The following is a 19618-nucleotide window of genomic DNA, read 5'->3' as shown; positions in this document are numbered from 1 at the left end:
AAGCAATATCCAAAAAGATAATACATTGTATGTGGCATTACTATGTAATTTTTAACAAGCTCTATATTCTACTCTATCTTCCAAAAAAGATGTTCGTAATGTGGATATATCTTTGTTTCCATAAATAATTTAATACAAGGCATACCTGTTTGAGGATATCTAATATTTGAACAATTATTTCTTTTTGTAAAGCTTTCTGGTTATTTATTTCAATGAATTTTATTCTTGAGATTTCTTACATTACCTACCCATGGTTATCTTTAGGACAGTTAAGAGTCAACCATTTTACTCTGGGTCTGAAGTCACATGTAGGCCAGACCAGATAAGTTTGTTCTATATTCCTTAACACTATTAAACTACACCTTCTATCTCAACTTCTATCTCTTTCAGGACTGCTACTATTTGACTTGCCCCTCCTATTAATAGAATTCCTATGAACAGTCTGTGATGTTTTTCTAGGGACATGTTCACTCCCACACCCAATGTCCAAGCTTACATTGCATTTTCTTGCCTTCCATCTTTACACTTCAAGTTCCCAATCCATGGGCCTAATTTCCAGCCCCTCATCATGCACATTTATCCAGCTTTTATATTATCCTTCACTGCTGTACTCTTTGATTGATTGATTGTCATGTGTGCTGAAGTACACTGAATAGCTTGTTTACAAACAGTACAGGTAGATCACAGGAAACAAGGATGTATAGATCAAAATGACTTCGAGGCATAAGGTTACATTGTACTAGGTGAGATCAATGTTAAAAGATCAGTATTATTTGAAGCTAGACAGTCCGTTCGTCACTCTAATAAAGGCTGGGAAGAAGCTGTTCCTGAACCTGCTGGTGTGTGTGTTCAGGTTCTATATCTTCCACCTGACAGAAGAGGTTGTAGGAGATGGGTGCGATGGGTCCTTGATGATGTTGGCAGCCTTTCTACAGCAGCAAGCCATGTAAAAGGAGACCGTGGATGGGAGGTTGGCTTCCATGATGGTCTGGGCTGTGCACACAACCTTCTGTAGTTTCTTATGGTCCTGGGCAGGGCAGTTGCCAAACCCGTTCTGCACCCGGATGGAATGCTTTCTATGGTACATCTGTAGAAGTTGGTGAGGGTTCTTATGGGCATGCCAAATTTCCTGAGCTTCCTGAGGAAGAAGAGGTGTTGTTGTGCCTTCTTGACTGTTGCATCTACGTGAGAAGTCTAGGACAGGTTGTCAGTTATCATCACTCCAAGGAACCTGACGTCCTCCTACCCCTCAACCTCAGTTCCATTGATGTAGATGGGGTGTATCCTCCTCCTTTCTTTCTTCACAATAGTCTCATTTCTCCATTGACTAGCCCCTCCTGGTAAATATTTGACATTAGTACCAATTTTGGCATTGTCCTTTGGGGCAAATAGCCTAATTTTGGTCATCAGAACAATTCTGTCCCTCAGACAAACCATTGATTGTGACAATTTGATCCTCATAGCTGTGCAACATTTGGGCAGGAGAGGTAAATAATTACTTGTTACTTTTAATAATTTTTTTACAAATTTATAATTTGCACCAGGCAACTTTGAAGAGTGGACCTGAACAGTTTGGTGCCCATGTTGATAGTTCTAGTTGTGCCATCCTTATCAATCATTTTTCTCATTCTTTAAACTCGTCTCTCTTACATTAAATTTTTTTTTGGTGAATCTCTTCCATTAAATTGGTTCTCCCTCATTGAAACTCAAATGCTGTGGGCCTCCCAGCATTTCCAAAGAAGGAGACCAAAATTCAGGATTGCAAACATAAAATAGTCACTAATAAATCCAGTCAGGAATTCAGAAAATATCTCTTTATTCGGGCATTGGTGAAAGGGTGGAACTCTCTCCAGGACAGCGACTGGGTTACATGAATAACAGAGGGATTTACATGAGGGTTACAATCTTGGAAAACCTCACAAATGGTGAACATAGTTTGTAGTGGGAGACAATTGGTTAGCTTCCAACAATCCAAAAATCACATTAATGTAGAGGATAAAAAGCAACAAAAATAACATTTTTGACAAATGTTAATAAATTTCCAAATTTGCAGGTGATACTAAGCTAAGGAAAATAATGAATTGTGAGGATAATGTCGAGAGATCTGTAGAGTCATTGAGTTATACAGCATGGAAACAGACCCTTCAGTCCAACTTGTCCATGCAGACCAGATATCCTAAATTAATCCAGTCCCATTTGCTATCATTTGGTCCATATCCCTTTAATTTCTTCCTATTCGTATACCCATCCAGATGCTTTTTTAAATGTTGTAATTATACCAGTCTCTACCATTTCCTCTGGCAGCATATTCCATACACACACCACCCTCTGCATGAAAAGTTGTCCCTTATGTCCCTTTTAAATCTTTCCTCCCTTCACCTTAAACTGTGATCTCTAGTTTTGGACTCCCCTACCCTGGGAAAAGACTTTGGCCGTTCACTCTATCCATGCCCTTCATGATTTTATAAACCTCTACAGTACAACATCGATTATCTGAACATCGCTTTTCCAAATTTCGGATTATCCGAACAAGATCTCAAGGTTCCAATGCTTGAGTAAACTGTGTTATCTGAACATTTGATTATCTAAAAATATGATTATCCAAACAAAATACTCCCTGCCCGGATAATTGAGGTTGCCCTGTATAAGGCCAACCTCAGCCTCCGATACTCCAGGGAAAATAGCCCCACCTTATTCAGCCTCTCCCTATAGATCAAATCGTCCAATTCTGGCAACATCCCTGTAAATCTTTTCTGATCCCTTTCAAGTTTCACAACATCTTTCCTATAGCAGGGAGACCAGAATTGAAAGCAGTATTCCAAACGTGGCCTAACCAATGTTCTGTACAGCTGTAACATGACCTCCGAACTCCTGTACTCCTGTACTGATAGATTGGTCAAATGGGCAGGTACCTGACAGATAAATTTCAATGCAGAGAAATGTGAGGTAATGCATTTTGGTGGAAGAAACATGGAGAGACAATACAGGCTCAATGGTAAAACTTTGAGGGGAGTACAGGAGTATGATTCACCTGCATGATTCTCTGAAGGTGGCCAGGCAAGTTGAAACATTAGTTAACAAGGTTTATAGGGGATCCTTGGGTTTATAAATGGAAGCGTAGAGTATAAAAGCAAGGAAGTACATTGATTAGGTCACTGTTGGAATACTGGTCTCCTTCCTATCGGAAAGATGTTGTCAATCTTGAAAGGGTTCAGAAACGATTTACAAGAATGTTGCCAGGGTTGGAGGATTTGAGCTGTAGGCAGAGGCTGAACAGGCTGGGGCTGTTTTCCCTGGAGCATCGGAGGTTGAGGGGTGACCTTATGGAGGTTTACAAAATCATGAGGGGCATGGATAGGATAAATAGACAAGGTCTTTTCCCTGGTGTGGGGGAATCCAGAACTAGACGGCATAGGTTTAGGGTGAGAGGGGAAAGATATAAAAGAGACCTGAGGGTCAACCTTTTCATACAGAGGGTAGAACGTGTATGGAATGAGCTGCCAGAGGATGTGGTGGAGGCTGGTACAATTGCAATATTTAAAAGGCATCTGAATGGATATATGAATAGGAAGGGTTTGGAGGGGTTTGGGCCAAGTGCTGGCAGGTGGGACTAGATTGGGTTGGGATATCTGGTCAGTATGGACAAGTTGGACCGAAGGGTCTGTTTCCTTGCTCTACATCTCTATGACTCTATGAAACTGGTTTTCAATGGCCTGCACTACACCTTAAGGCTCACTTTATTCTTTCTGAGACTCCATCTTTAATAAAAGCCTTTCTGTCTACATGAGTGTGTTCACTTGCTCCAAACAAATGCTCCCTGCTCAAGCTGGGTCACTTCGGATATTTACCGAAAGCTAATTGATACCAACTATATCTGCTTACCATCTGCAAAGGGTTCTTAGAACATACATCTGGAACAGATGGCAACTTACATTTGGCTGACCTGCAAACTTTTATGAACCATTTTATCTATTCCCTGCATTTTCTTTCTCACACCCCATTCTAAAAGGGTTTTTGCTGCGGTATTCGTAACTAAAGCGTCCATATTTGCACATTAATCTCTCCATTCATCATTAGCAAACTGCCCCACTGTGTTGAGTGAGTAATGTTGCCAGTGGTCCAAGACCAGTCCCTATCCACTTTTCCTTATCCACAATCATTTTCTTATTTTTACTATGTATTATTGTCCACTGACAAAATCTGGTTTCCAAATCCAAGAGATGTAAAACTAACATACTTTCTTTATCCATATCTTTAACTCCATAGCCGCTACCTCATTTGAAATCTCATATTAAGGGCAGACTTACTACAAGCCAGCATGATGTCCTTCGATATTTTATAAATCTCACATCCTTCAAGCTTCTTATATTCTCCAATCTCTTTATTTCTGCATCATTTACTAAAATGTTGAATGTTTTGCAGTTTGGATGGACATTCTTTAATTTCTTTAGTGGAGAGGTGTTGGAGAAATTTGCTCAATAAGTTAAAGGTCACAAAGCACAGTTCGAAGTGAAATTGACAAACAGTTTATTAGTACAGCCATAGCGCGGAAGAGAAACTGACTAAGTTGAAACAGTACAGACAGTCTGCTCAGGCAGTTGAGGATTCTATTTCCAGAGCTGAGGATGAGACCAGTTTTTATCATGTTAAAAATCACACAACACCAGGTTATAGTCCAACAGGTTTAATTGGAAGCACACTAACCTGGTGTTGTGTGATTTTTAACTTTGTACACCCCAGTCCAACACCGGCATCTCCGAATCAGTTTTTATCATAATCTTGTACAATAAGTCTAATTAAGAATGGGGAAAATACAATGTACCTGGAAATGGAGTAATCTAATTACAATGATGCTAATTGGAAAACAGTTATCGGATGAATGTCCTGTTCCTTCACACAATGTCGATGGTTCCATCCCTCTTCACAGGTAGGTGTTAATGTCTCCTCTAAAGTGGTGAGATGCTTCCATTGTCTTGTCCTGGGAGCAATGCTCTTGCTGGTGCATGTCTGACCTGCTCTTTGTGTGTCTTTGGTATTGCTGGGTTGTGAAACTGCCCTCGGGGCTTTGGGATAGCTGTGTTGCTCTGACATTGTTAGTGGGAGTTTGAAGTGTATTCCCTTGTCTGCGAGTGCTGTCTAGTTTGGCTTGTCAGCCTGCCTGGTCCCTGCTGAGGCATTCTGGGTGTTTTTTTGGTACTGTTGGCCAATTTTGCTTTTGTGGGCCTATCCCGGGTTGGCAGAGTGGCATATCTTTTCCCACAAGAGGTTATATTCCATTGAAAGAATGCAATCGTGTTCTAATTGTGTAAATTGCTAATTTAGAGAGTTTACAAACACAAAAGCTTTGTTGTTTTCCATATCCAGTTTCATCTGCACATTCTTTATCAATGACCAACTTCACTAGATACAACACCCATGTTAATAAAATGGTCAATTCCACAATCTTACAAGGAATGATGACTTTTTTAAGGATTTTAATGTGTCACCATCCCACAAATTTGAAACCAGTGGAATTCTCAAATTGCTTAACTTTGTCGGAGAATCTCTGCAGAGTTTTAGCCACACTATGCCACACACTGTAGACTGTGTTACACTGCACAATTGAAAGACTCTACCATTAACACATTCACGACTGAGCTGAAAATTCATGTAACCAATACAATGTCTTCCAGTTGATGCATATTTGCACCTTCCTACTCCAAATATTCCATTCCATGTTTAGTTTTGAGTATTTTATTATATCATTTGGGACAGTTCATGCCATATGGATCTTTAAATCATAACTGAGACTGGGCATTCCTGAGGTTCATTGATTTATCGTAAATTCCAAAATCGCTTTGCTTCCCAAAATTATGAAAAGCATTTCAGTCTTCATTTTTCTTAGATACAATTCTCCTTCCATACTGTTGCCTGTGACTGTTTTGAGACAGTCTCAGTGTTCCGTTACTGTTGCGTCTTCCATTTCTGATATATCATTGACTGCTCCCTCCACATCACGAACACTGCTAGAAAGGTAGGCTTTCCAAGGATTTGTTTTTTTTAGAGCTTCCAATATTTGATCTAGCAATCTGAGTTTCCCTACAATTTTAACTCCTGCAGGCAGAGATTAAAGTCTGTCCATACTCAATTCTTTGGCAAGTCTAATAACTAAAGTACAAGCACACATTGGGGAATTTGCAACTGCAAATTCTACAGTCTTGCATACAATCTACTGAACTCCATTAAGTACTCTTCCATGGAATTACCTTCACTCTTTCTAAATTTGTCAGAATCTGTCCCCACATCATAAACATTCAGTAAATCAGCTTTTAAATTAATTTGTTAATTTTCATGAATAAATCTGTTCAAACCTTCGTCTATGTTCAAATCATCTGATCTAGTTCTGAAAAAAAAATACTGTTTCTTATCCTGCTTCACTATCACAATGAGACTATGAAGGTGATACCTTGTTTCCTCTTTAATAAAGAAGTTACACAAGTCCACATTGAAACTTCATTCTTGCACTGGTCATACAGTTTCCACTCAGAAAACAGGGTGTATAATTGTACCCTGAAAGATTACATTCTGATGTATTCATTTGACCAATATGGACATTAAAAATTAAATAATTTTAGACAATGTCCATACACTTGCAGTTAGAGTTTTATTTCAACCAAGCACACACAATAAAACCCAGGCAGTTTCTGGCTGTTTTTTTCTTTATATATGAATACAGTAAACTAACTAGTTCACAACTCCTTGTTACCTTTAATTCCCAGATATTTACCATCATATTAATAGGACAAGATACCAACACTGCTCATATATAAGGACTTTGTCACTTCCTCCAGTTTTTACTCTCTTTCTAGCCCACACTGTTTTGTTTTCCTGCACTTCCTACCAGCTCTTGGGGGGAGGGGTGGGGGGTCAAGTTTATTTCAGCATTGATGCACTCAAACCTGGCTCTCCTTCGAGGACTAAACTTAGTTTCTGCTGAAACTTTTTTCCGCCTGGGTGTAATGGGTTTTCTTCCCCCCCCCACACACAATCATTGCCTTGAGATATTTATGCAGCCTCCCCCAATGCTGATCGCCATGTTGTACAATGCAATACCAAATACAGGTGGTGTGCTACCTCCAAACCTGCTTCCCATGTATTTTAACCAACTCTCACATAGACACAGAACAATAGGAACCAGCCCTTTGGCCCTCCAACCCCGCACCAACACGTTTTGCCCTCCCATACTAAAACTGTCTTCACTTACAGGATCTGTATCCCTCTTTTCCCGTCCTATTCATGTATTCGTCCAGATGCCACAATCTTCCTTAATTGTTCTTCCTGTACTAACTTCCTGTGTAATTTAGGAGTGGTGGAGGATAAACCACATTTGAGATATTATGGACCAGACCAGACCAGACCCTCTAAATTTTTTTAAGAAGGTAGCCTAGACTCTAACTTTTTCTTATTTCAAAGGCAAATATAAAGTGCTGTGTTCAGAAAAATATTTCAACTGGTTAAGCTACTCAGTGTTAAGCAAAACACAATTTATTCAAACATTATAGTTAAAATGCAGCAAAAGAAAGCAGAACATAGAATAATTTACCTCTATTGGATAGCATAACGGAATAATAGGCAGAGTAACCATTACTAATTAACTGTTCCAATATAGTAACATCACATCAACACACCCCTTAGCAGAAACACCCCAGTCAGAAACAGATTATCTCAGATGCAATCCAGCAGCAGGAAGAGAGAAAAAATATCAAGTGAGAACTCAGAGTAACAGCCAGGAGACATTTACTGCAACCTCCGATCCCGATGAGACCCCAACAGCAACTGCTGCTGAATCTCAAAGCTCAAAAACTAAAAATGAGAAATCCTGGTTGGTGAGTGCTGGCCACACCCATCCAGGCTGCTTCTATTGTTCTAACTTTCAAAAAAATCCCCAAGGCCTCACAAGTTGTTCATCTTGTCATAGACTGCTCTACATCTCTCCTCCAATTTCTCTCTAAGAAACCAGCTCAAAACACACCTCTTAAAGCCTCTTGATCAATAACAGTCACGGGGAAAAGACAGCAAAAGCAAGAGTTAAAGCCACAATCAGATCAGCCCTGATTTATGTTGAAGCTCATAATCTAACCTGGTTTGAGGGGTTGAATGGGCTACTGTCTCAATTCAGGGTGACATCTCTATCAGAGTCATATTGCAAACACTCAGAATATCAGGTTTAAAAATGAAAGTTTGTGATATCAAAGCCTTTCCAGCCTAAAGCTAGGGTGAGATATTTCAAGTGCTGCTCATTGTCTCTCATAGACTTTGTGGATTTTCGGTTTCCCGAAAAAAATGTCAGGCTGCACACATTCTGCCTTGTTCCTATGTACACACTCTGCCTGTTCCTGAATATACAGGCTGTCAACACCTGTACACACAGTCTGCTTACCCTTCTATACAGTCTGCCTGACCCTGTGCAGCTGAGCTTTCAGGCTGCAAGCAGACATTTTGTGTGGAATTCCCCCTTCTGGGTGACATCACAAGTTGAGGGGAGGAGGGATTTCCTGTGACAACAGCCGAGGGAGACAATCAGTACAAAATGTCTGCTGTCAGCTGTCAGGCTTCCAGCTGGAGAGAGCTGCAGTCAGAAATGCTGCACAGAGAGAGAGATGGGGGGGGGGGGGGGGCGCTGCAGGTTCTGGACTGTATCTGTTACAGACCCTTCCCTTCACAGCAATGGCCAGTCAGAAAGATCAATATCCATCGCGATAATAATGCTATACAATTTCTTCCCTGTAAAATGTCTTACAGGGAAAAATTAATTCACACAAGGTGGCGCTGGCAGATAACAAGTGGTTTCCACAGCAGTGATCTCTATCACTTCACTCTTTCTGGAACCGTATGTATATGTTTCATAAATTGAATGAAGTTTTTGTTTTGGAGCGCAGCCTTCTGTTTTGTAATTAATAGTCCTGGAAAAATGCTCTCGTTTCCCCAGTGCCTTTTGTTGCAGCCTCTCAGTTTGCGTCATAAACCTTCAGAGATTTAGATGCAATGACTCCTCTGGTTCAGCAACTTGACAGGGGGGAAAAAGGCAAGACTCTGTGCAGGACTGGAGTTCATGTTGCAATGGAGAGCACCGACACTACGGGCCGAATGGTTTCCGCCAGAACCTGCCAAATCTATCCTGGATATGTGGCACATGTATTCAATCAGATCTTTTCTCCATCAATGGGGGTTCAGAACCCAGGGACTAGAGGTCATTCTCCCAATCCCTTTGAGAAAGGACAGTGAAGGCGACTACTCATAAGGCTCCTTAGTAACAGTCCATGACATTGGGAACAAAACAGAAATTGCTGGAAAAACTCAGCAGGCCTGACAGCATCTGTGGAGAGAAAGCAGAGTTAACGTTTTGGGCTCTGTCATTTTGGAATGCTAAATTAGCAAAGATAGAGGATTGGCTGACTCATAGAGTTCAGAGAATGGGATGGGGGAGAGGGGGAGCAGTTTCGAATTATAACCTCTAATAAGTGCAGTGCCACAGGGGTCAGTGCTAGGGACACAAATATTTACAATATATGTGAATGACCTGGGTGCGGAAAGTGAATGTACGAAAGCCACATTTGCGGATGATACAAAAATAAGTGTGAGGGCAGATGGTGAGGGTGGTACGATGGCTGAGTGGTTAGCACTGCTGCCTCACAGCACCGGGGACTCAGGTTTGATTCCAGCCTCAGGCAGTTGTCTGTGTGGAGTTTGCACATTCTCCAGTGTCTGTGTGGGTTTCCTCCAGGTGCTCCAGTGTTTCCTCCCACAGTCCAGTTAGGTGGATTGGCCATGTTAAATCAGAAGGGAACCAAAGCTGTTCACTGTATTCCAGCTGTGGTCTGACGAGTGCCTTGTACAGCTTTAGCAATACTTCCCTTTTTTTTAATACACCAGTCTCTTTGAAATTAACACCAGCTGTCCATATACTTTCCCTATTAACCATTCCATTTGGAAGATAGCTTTTTGTGATTCAAGCACAAAGAGCCAAATCCATATAGACTGTAGCTTTCTGTAGCCTTTCTATATTTAAATGTGAATAGCTTTGGTTCCATTATCTAAGGAAAGACGCATTGGCATTGGAGGCAGTCCACAAAAGGTTCACCAGGCTGGCACTGGGATTGGAGAAAGTGAGGACTGCAGATGCTGGAGATCAGAGTCAAAAAGTGCAGTGCTGGAAAAGCGCAGTGAGTCAGGCAGCATCCGAGGAGCAGGAGAGTCAACATTTTGAGCATAAGCTCGTCATCAGGAATGTGATGAAGAGTTTCTGCTCGAAACGTCAACTTCCCTGCTCCTTGGATGCTGCCTGACCAGCTGTGCTTTTCCAGCACCACACTTCGGATACTGAGTTTGGAGGATTTTCTTATGACACGAGGTTAAGTAGATTGAGACTGTATTCATTGGAGTTTAGAAGAATGACAGCTGACCTTATTGAAATACACAAGATTTTTCAGGGACTTGACAGCATTGATATTAAGAGGCCAGACCATCAGACTAAGAAATAAAAACAAGAGCAGATGATCATGGCCGATCTAACATTCCAGGCATCCACTTTCCCACTCTCTCCCATAAACCTGCTTCCCTTACTGATCAGGAATTTATCTACCTCAGCCTGACATATACACAAGGACTCTACCCCACTGCTCTCTTTGGCTAGGATTTCCAAAGACTCAAAATCCTCTGAGAGAAGAAATTCCTCCTCAAGGTTGTTTCTCTTTGAGGAAGAGTCTAGGACTAGGGGGAATTTCTCAAAGTAAGGGACAGAAATGAGGAGGAATGTCTTCTTTCGGAGGGTAGTGAGTCGGTGGAATTCTCTATTACAGAGGACTGTTGAGTTTGGGTCATTATATTCCAAGGCTGAGATAGACAGATTTTGAAATCAGTACAGAAATAAAGGGTTATGGAGATAAGGCAGGAAAGTGGAGTTGAGGATTATCGGATCAGCCATGACCTCATTGAGTGACAGAGCAGACTCAATAGGCTGAATGATCTCGTTCTGCTCCTACATCTTATAGTCTTATAAGGCTCACTGTTGCTCACGCCAGACCATTGGTAACAAGAGGCTCCTTCAGCTTGTTCTGCCATTAATTAAGGTTAAGACTGGTGTGTGACTGAACTCCATATTCCACGATACCTCTGGTTACCAAACATCTTTCTACCTCAGAAATAAAATTAAAAATTGAAGGGAATTTCAAATTATCACCATTGTGTACTGCAGGATTTACTCATCTTGTTCCCTAAAATGTCGAGCTCTAATTTTCAGACTACAGTCTCTAGTCCTCAGCTCCCCAGCCAGTGGTAATAGTTTTCTCTATCTGTTCCCCTGTCGTTCATTCCCAGCCAGTTACATGTGGCATTACACACTTTAGGAAGGAGGCAAAGGCTGTAGAGATGCTGCAGAAAAGATTTGAACAAAAAGTGCCAAGGATAAGGGACTTCGGTTATGTGGATAGAAACCGTGCTAGAAGTATTTAAAGTCATGAAGGGTCTACACAGAATATATGGTGAGAAACTATTCCTAATAATACATTAATGAGTGGCACAGTGGCTCAGTGGTTAGCACTGCAGCCTCACAGCGCCAGGAAGCTAGATTCGATTCCAGCCTTGGGTGACTGGCTGTGTGGAGTTTGCATGTTCTCTCTGTATCTGTGTGGATTTCCTCCAGGTACTCTGGTTTCCTGCCACAATTCAAAGATGTGCAGGTTAGGTGAATTGGCCGTGCTAAATTGCCCGTAGTGTTAGGTGCATTAGTCAGGGGTAAATGTAGGGGAATGGGTCTGGGTGGGTTGCTCTTCGGAGGGTTGGTATGGATTGGTGGGGCCGAAGGGCCTGTTTCCACACTGTAGGAAATCTAATCTAATCTAAACTGCCCATAGTATCAGGGATTTGCTGGCTAGGTGGATTAGCCATGGGAAATGCAGGGTTACAGGGGTGGCTTTGGGTGGGATACTCTTCAGATGGTCAGCGTGGACTTGATGGGCTGAATGGCAACTTTCCATGCTGTAGGGATTCTATGATGAAGAACCAGAGAACACTAATTTAAGATGCTCAGCAAAAGGTCCCAACATGGACAAGAGTAAAACTTTTTTTATGCAGCGAGTGGTGACTGTGGTGGAAGCAAATTCAATCATGGTTTGCAACAGGGATTGAGGTACAGGACTGAAAGGAACCTCTGTGGGGTTCTGGGGAAAGTGGAGTTGCTCAAGAAGTGAACAGAATGATTCCTTTCTGTGCTGTAACCATTCTAAAATCTGTGCAATGTTATAAATTGCACAGAAACAGGCCATTCAGCCCGACAATTCCATGCTGGCACTTGTGCTCCAATCAAGCCACTTCTATCTTTCCCCAACTAAGTTGACCAACAAAACTTTATATTTTCTCTCTCATTCACTCTGAGCTTCAACGCATCCAAACTACTCACTTCAGGCTCTGCCTGTGGTAACAAGTTCTACAATTTCATTATTCCTCAAGGATAGAAGTTTCTTCTAAATTCCCCTGGTGACTATCTTACATTAACAGCCTCTAATAGTGCTCTTCCCCACAAATTGAAACATTCACTCTAGATACTCTTGATCAGAATAATTACTCTTTTTAAAATGGTTGATTTGCTCACAAAGTAATTGCGTGCAATGGCCATGTTGCACCCAGTTGGAGCTGTTGCTTATTGGTTGGGTTTGGACTCCCTTGCAATTGATTCTTGGTTGGATTTGGGCTCCCCCGCCATTGGTTATTGGTTGTGTTTGTGCTCTCCTGTCATTGGTTATTCGTTGGGTTTGGACTCCTCTGTCATTGGTTATTGGTTGGGTTTGGACTCGCCTACAATTGATTCTTGATTGGATTTGGGCTCCCCCGCCATTGGTTATTAGTTGGGTTTGGGCTCTCTTGCCATTGGTTTTTGGTTGAGTTTGAGCCAGATGGAAGCTGCTAACTGATTGATTGATCTGCCCAGAATAGCAGCACATCTACATGTCCTGCATTTCCATTCTCACCCACCTATGCCCATCACTACATCAGATCGCCAAATGGTTGGTTTTCTCACATATGTCCAGGTGAGGGTAAAATCTTCATCAACATGTCTCTCTCTCCAGCAATAAACAGACAAAGTAAGCTTTTCAGAGGCATGTTCACAAACCTTTGGAAAAGGCAGGACAGGTTGATGCAGTTAAAGAGGCCAGTGGACTTTGTAAGTAAAAACAAAAAGAGTTTTGTAAACTTTTACAAATCTCTGTTCAGCTCAGCAGAAGTATTGTATCCAATTCTGGGCTTCACACTGTACAAAGGGAGGCAAGGACTTGAAGGAGAATGCAGAGGATATTTATCAAGGTGACACCAAGGATCAGGGACTTCCGTTCTCTGGAGAAGCCAGGATCGCTCTCCTTGGAGCAGAGACGGTCTAGTGAAGACTAAGAGCAAAGGGGGAAAATACTCTTCTGGCTGGGAATTCAATGACAAGAGATCATTGGTAGTAAGTAGTCACCAAATATAAGTGGGTATGTACTAGAATATAAATACAGCCCTTTATTCCAAGGGCTATTTAACTATAGAATACTTTACTATAGAGGAAAATCAAGGCAGGGATCAAAGCATTCTTAAAGGAAAAAATGGGTACACATTTGAAGTAGAGGAAAACACGGGCTAATGAGCAGCAAGATTCATTATAGACTGATTTGGCACAGGCAGCTTCAGCCAAGTCGCCTTCTGTGCTATAAAAGTTTAATAATTATTTTGTTAATTTGTTCGACTTGGATCTCTTAAGAAACAAATGCGCTGCAGAATTTTATTAAGTGTGTTAATTGCCCAGTAACCTTCTAGAAAGCACTTGCCAACATCTGAAATAGTAATTTAAGAAGGCAGCGGTTTCAGAACCACCTGACACAGTATTTTGAAGTGTCTAACAGTTCTAATCAAAAGGATAACTTGTATTTATAAGCTCAGCGTTCACAACCTCAGAAGTGCTTTATAGCCAATTGAAGTATGACTGAGGTGCAGGCACTTCATCAGATGAAGGAGCAGCGCTCCGAAAGCTAGCGCTTCCAAATAAACCTGTTAGACTATAACCTGGTGTTGTGTGATTTTTAACTTTGTACACCCCAGTCCAACACTGGTGTCTCCAAATCATGGCAGCCAACTTACACACAGCAAACACCTCTAAACAGCAATCAGGTCACCAGTAACCAGTGATGTGTATACCACAAAGTGATAAAGTCAGGAGCACAGTGGTAATCTCACTGGATTAGTAATCTAGAGGATCAGACTAATGCTCTGGGGAACATGGTTTCAAATACTCAATTCAATTCATAAAAATCCAGAACTGAAATCTAGTCTCAGTGATCTTTAGACTATCATTGTCATAAAGACCCATCTGTTTCCTAATGTCCTTCAGGGAATGATATCTGCTGTCTGGTTTGACCTACCCGTGACTACAGAACCACGTGTTTATTTGGTGTGTAACCGTAGGGACTCGGTGAAAACACCATTGTGGAATTAATGTTATTCAATACTTCCACTGCCAAGAAAAACACCCACATTGCCGGGGAACCAATAACAAGCAAAGCCCAATAAGAGCAAAACTTAAGTGAATAAAGTGATACAGGTGGGTAGAGGGTAGGGATCAAACTGGAATTGGAGGGGGAGTAAAGCACTCCACCACCACCCATCGCGGTGCCCACCTCCCCCGAAAGACATCAAGATTGTTAGTAGACAATTTGTGCTCCCTCTCCAGGGACACCCAGGCTCGAATATGACTGCAGAACAGAGGTGGGCAGTCGACAGAAATTACCCCCTCCACAGCCCGCTGCCTGAACCTGTTAACGATCAGCCTTGCCAGGCCCAGGAGCAGACCCACGAGGAGATCCTTCAACCTGCCCACAGTGGGTGCCCAGAGATCAGGAGCGCGTGGCTGAAGTGTAACCAAAAACATGGCAACAGGTTCTTCAGGTAACTAGGAAGTGCAAACTCCCACAATCAATATACGCACGCAATCCACAGACTCCACAGTGCCGCAAAACACACAGTTGGGCTGGGAGTCTGTGAGCCACTGCAATCTGTGGTTACAAGGACTGCTACATGTAACAGCCTTCACACTAAGCCCTTGAAGGAAAGAGGGAGGGCTCCTACATAAAGAGCCTTCCACTGGGGATCCCACTGTCCCGAGGTAAATGGGCACACATGTGTGTCTGAGCGGTTGATAAAAGAGCAGAAGTGGATGGTGTGCAGCAGCATCAGTCTGGACATAGCCTGCTGTTTTGCTTCCCTGAAAGGCATACAATGTACATTTCGGAAGTGGCTCAGGTTGTGGGGCATAGGCTGCTGGGGCCAATGTGAAATTCTGTCTGGGCAGGGATAGGCACAGATGGGATTCCACCGCACACCTGGTCATCCTCCAACTGGTGTAGGATGTCAGGTCCAACCACTGCCATTTTAAGGCATCGGATGGCAGTGATTGTGAGCCGGACTCCTACCGCTGCCCTGCGAGCCAATACGATGAACTAAATGGCTTTTAAAAGTTAAAGGGCAATTAGGGCTGGGTAATCAATACTGACCTTGTCAGTGTCACCCACATTTTCATTTTCCTCATCAACCTGTTCAAAGGGGATATTGCATACATCGAGAGCGGGTAGCTCTTGAACCTCAGCCTCCTGGCCGAGAGGTAGGGGAAAACATGCCATGAAAGAACAACAAACTGTTTAAACAAATCGATTTGTGTATATTGTTTATGCTGTGTGGGTGTGGCTCAATTGCTGTTCCTTCAATTATGATTAGAGTGGTACTGAAAAAGCACAGCAGGTCAGGCAGCATCCGAGGAACAGGAAAATCGACGTTTCGGGCAGGAGCCCTTCATCAGGAATCTTCCAGTACCACTCTAATCATGAGGAGAAAGTGAGGACTGCAGATGCTGGAGATCAGAGCTGAAAATGTGTTGCTGGAAAAGCGCAGCAGGTCAGGCAGCATCCAAGGAGCAGGAGAATCGACGTTTCAGACATAAGCCCTTCTTCAGGAATTTCTGAAGGGCTCATGCCCGAAACGTCGATTCTCCTGCTCCTTGGATGCACTCTAATCATGACTCTAATCTCCAGCATCTGCAGTCCTCACTTTCGCTTAGTTCCTTCAGTCAAGTTCAGTGATTCAGTTATGATCCACAGTTTGTGTCATCGTTGGAGATTTTCTTTGCAATTTCCTACAATCAACACCAATCTCTCCAGTCAGTCCAAGAGGGGAACGGTGAAAATACAAAACAGAAACAGCCAGGAATGCAGAGGTTTGCTGAGTGTGTTTGTGCTGTAGATACTCCCAGGTCGGATCCAGCACAGACGAGCAGGAAAGCTCCATAACTCCCAGTCTCGATCCTGGTAGAATGGGAATGCTAGCTTGTGCTCTTCCTGGTGCTGCCTGGCTGGCTGTGTTCCTCCAGCCTCCTGCTTGTCTACTTAGGAGTCCAGCATCTGCTGTTAATTTGTCTCTAGGCCAGTGGCGCTGCTCCATATGGAGCCAAGCAGTTTGAACTCGTTAGGAATGCACATTTCTTGTGCAATCAGCTCCAAGACTGGAACCTGGGGTTTCTGGCTCAGAGGCAGGGACACTGCCCACACTGTAGACTGTGGGTATTATAGAGTCATTCTGCACAGAAAAAGCCCTTGGCTCATCGAGTGTGCACTGACAATAACTCCCACTAAATGTGTTTTTATGTCAATTTCCTGGACTTGTCCCATATCCTTGAGTGTTATATGTCAAGTGCTGACCCAAATATTTTTAAAGGTTTCCAGGCAGTGCAGTCCAAATTCCCATCACCCACTGAGCGAAAACGTTTTCTCCCAAAACCCCTCTGAATCTCCTGCCCCTTGCCCTAAAACTATGCCCTCTTATGATTGACCCCTCAACATGAGAAACAGCTGCTCCCTACACTCTATCCATGCCCCTCATAATCTTATGCACCTCCATCATGTCTCCCCTTCAGTCTTCTCTGCTCGAAAGAAGACAATCCAAGCTTATCTAGTCTCTCCCTACAGCTCAAGTGCTCCATCCCAGACAACATCCCAGTGAACCTCCTCTGTATCCCCTGTTGTGCTATCACATCTTTCCTGTAGTGAGGTGACCAGACTGCACGCAGTACTCCAGTTGTGGCCTAACCATCGCTCTGTACAACTCCAACGTCATATCCTTGTTCTGATACTCCAGACCTCAACTTGTGTAAACTATACTGGATCTGTACAATTTCACACAACAATCCACCAACCTGTAGCTCTATCTTGGGGTAGGGGAATTTCTAGCTACTGCCCCAGTCATCTCCACTTCGAAATATCTCCAGGAACATCAGCTTCTGTACACGCTACATCACTCTCAGCAGTGATAATGCATTGAGCTAAACAACACGCCTAACACCGCGACAGTGACAGCTTCGTTGGATGTGAACTCAAAACAGCTCGTAATCTGCTCCGTGCACCCTTATCTCCAGCGGCAGTAGCTGAAAATGTCAGTGCAATACGGAGAACACTGTGTGTTGCCGAGAGGACCAAAACCGCTTCTGTTAGTATTGCCAATTTTAAAACCCCTCCCTCTACAACAACCACCAAACAAATTTACTATTAGTCCTTCCGATGAATGATCCGTTTAAACATGCTCCGGATGCCCCGCTCTGACTGCGATCCCTTCAAGCCTCTGCCGGAGCGATGAATCAATCAGCTATGCAGCAACTTCCCCGGGGGGACGGTGCAGAGCAGCCAGAGGGGGAAACCCTGTTTAAAGCCGGCGAGCGCTAAGACCCAGTGGCTGTCAACCCAAGCAAAGCTGTGCGGAGGCAGAAAGCGGTGCTGCGGCTCCAGCTGACCACGAGGTCCCAGCTGTTTCCCGCCATTGCTGAATGTTTTTACTACAACAGTGTATGTGTAAAAAAAAACACGCGAGTCTGCCAACAACAGCTTTGATCTTCTTGTGTGTGTTTTGGAAACTGGATTGCAAAAGATTCGATGGCTTATTACGCGGGGCAGAAGACCTTGCAAGAATTCCGCAAAGCGGAGAAGGAAGTGATTGGAGGCTTATGCAGGTTTGTACCCAGTTTGTTTATTTCTGAAACAATGTATCAATGGAGAAGCATCAGGAGAGGGAGACATTTAGATAGGACGTCCACGTGGATGGGTGTTGAAAGGGGGCAATCCCAGAGTATTGCGCCGGGGGAGGGTCAAGTTCCCTGTAAAGTAAGAATGCAGAAGGAGCAGCTGAACAGAATTTTGGTCCTTTTTAAAAAAAAATACAAGGAATAAAGCTAAACTAGGAAACGGGAACCTTTGGAGCAGTCGCGGGAAGCAACCACGTGGGAATCGCTTGGATCACCAAATGTTCCATTTTGGAATCTCTCAGCGATTGTATCCAAAGTTTACAACATTTAATAATGTATCTGTGTTCCAAAGGACCGCGCACGTGGGGAATTCCCTCTGCTGCTACCTCCTCTCAATCAGATTCTCTCCGCTTCTTGTCCAGCAGATAATGGCCGCTCCTCTTCTCTCTAATTTGTTTTGTAATAGAGGGATCCTCCCACTTTTTTTTAGAAATTCGTGTCCTCCTTCTAAACAAACAAAAGTTGCTTTTTCTTCCCCACCTCCATCTGTTTAAATTTTTCATTTTACCTTTAATGATTGGCAAGTTCTCCTCCCAATATTTATTTTCGCAGGATTTGAGAGGAGAACCCCTATTCTGTTTGTTGTTGCTAGTAGTAGGAACTGCGTACAAGCCTGAGATAACGCATTTTAAAGCTTGCTTCATAACCCTGTTCCGGTTGCATTTCTCCTCGGAGGAGCCAGGACAGGAGAATAATTGCGTGTCGGTGGGTCGCCTGATCTGAGACGAGTTAGGTTTGAATGCACATCTTTAAACGGATCTGTCCACTCTTTTACCGCATCACCCTCGCCGAAAAAAAATCCAATTGGAATCCAGTGCCATATTTTGTTGATCGCCGCGTAGTAAGATTTCGCTAACTGTTGAGGGAAAGTGCCTGCACACAACCATCGCAGAGCAACTTTAATGAACAATCAATATATTTAATTTAAACTTCTCATTCATTTTATTTTTCAAAATGGGAAGGAGGCGTGCGATGCAACGGAATTAAAATTTAAGATCACAAATTCTAAAAAGTGCCTTAGAAAAATACGTAATTACCAGACATTTGTTTAGAAACTTGACCACCTTATCCAGTTTGTGAAAGATGTAATGACCTCCATACACGTTCAAAATAGACCCTATTTACCATGAATGTGAATTTTTGAAAGAAAAATGCAAGTCATTAGAAAGACGAAGTAAACTGTTTCCTTCTTTTTTAAAAAAAACCTTGTATTAGTAATTTATTACGTGCAATTGTAATTGTAAAAGACCCGTAGTACTGGAACTCATTGAAGAAGTTTAGAGAGGGACATGTGGTGAATTTTATGAATGGGCCTGCAATTGACTCGAGTGTTGGCGAATACGATTGGTTGACGAAGCTGTAGTCGCTGTGTGATGGGCAGCGTCGCAAGGGGGCGTGAACTCTGGGGTGTTTCGAACTGACTTCTGTTTACGCTCGTGGGTCTGTGCACTGTACAGTCCACTGCATCAGCAGGATCCTCTTAATATAATG

At 42.8% G+C, this 19618-nt stretch overlaps 1 protein-coding gene across 1 annotated transcript in view; it reads left to right on the top strand.

Annotated features, from left to right (window-relative positions):
• Positions 1–17546: 17546 nt before the first annotated feature.
• Positions 17547–19618, top strand: part of LOC122542302 (transcription factor AP-4-like) — a 41231-nt gene continuing 39159 nt past the window's right edge. Inside the window, exon 1 of the mRNA XM_043679912.2 lies at positions 17547–18055. Coding sequence (XP_043535847.1) covers positions 17979–18055 — 77 coding nt within the window. The 5' untranslated portion in view covers positions 17547–17978. The remainder of the gene's footprint in view (positions 18056–19618) is intronic.

Source organism: Chiloscyllium plagiosum, unplaced genomic scaffold (assembly GCF_037043375.1).
Source record: "Chiloscyllium plagiosum isolate Xiang-an unplaced genomic scaffold, Cpla_swu_hap1 HiC_scaffold_33, whole genome shotgun sequence".
Lineage (NCBI taxonomy): Eukaryota > Metazoa > Chordata > Chondrichthyes > Orectolobiformes > Hemiscylliidae > Chiloscyllium > Chiloscyllium plagiosum.
This window is presented reverse-complemented; position numbering and strand designations above follow the sequence as displayed.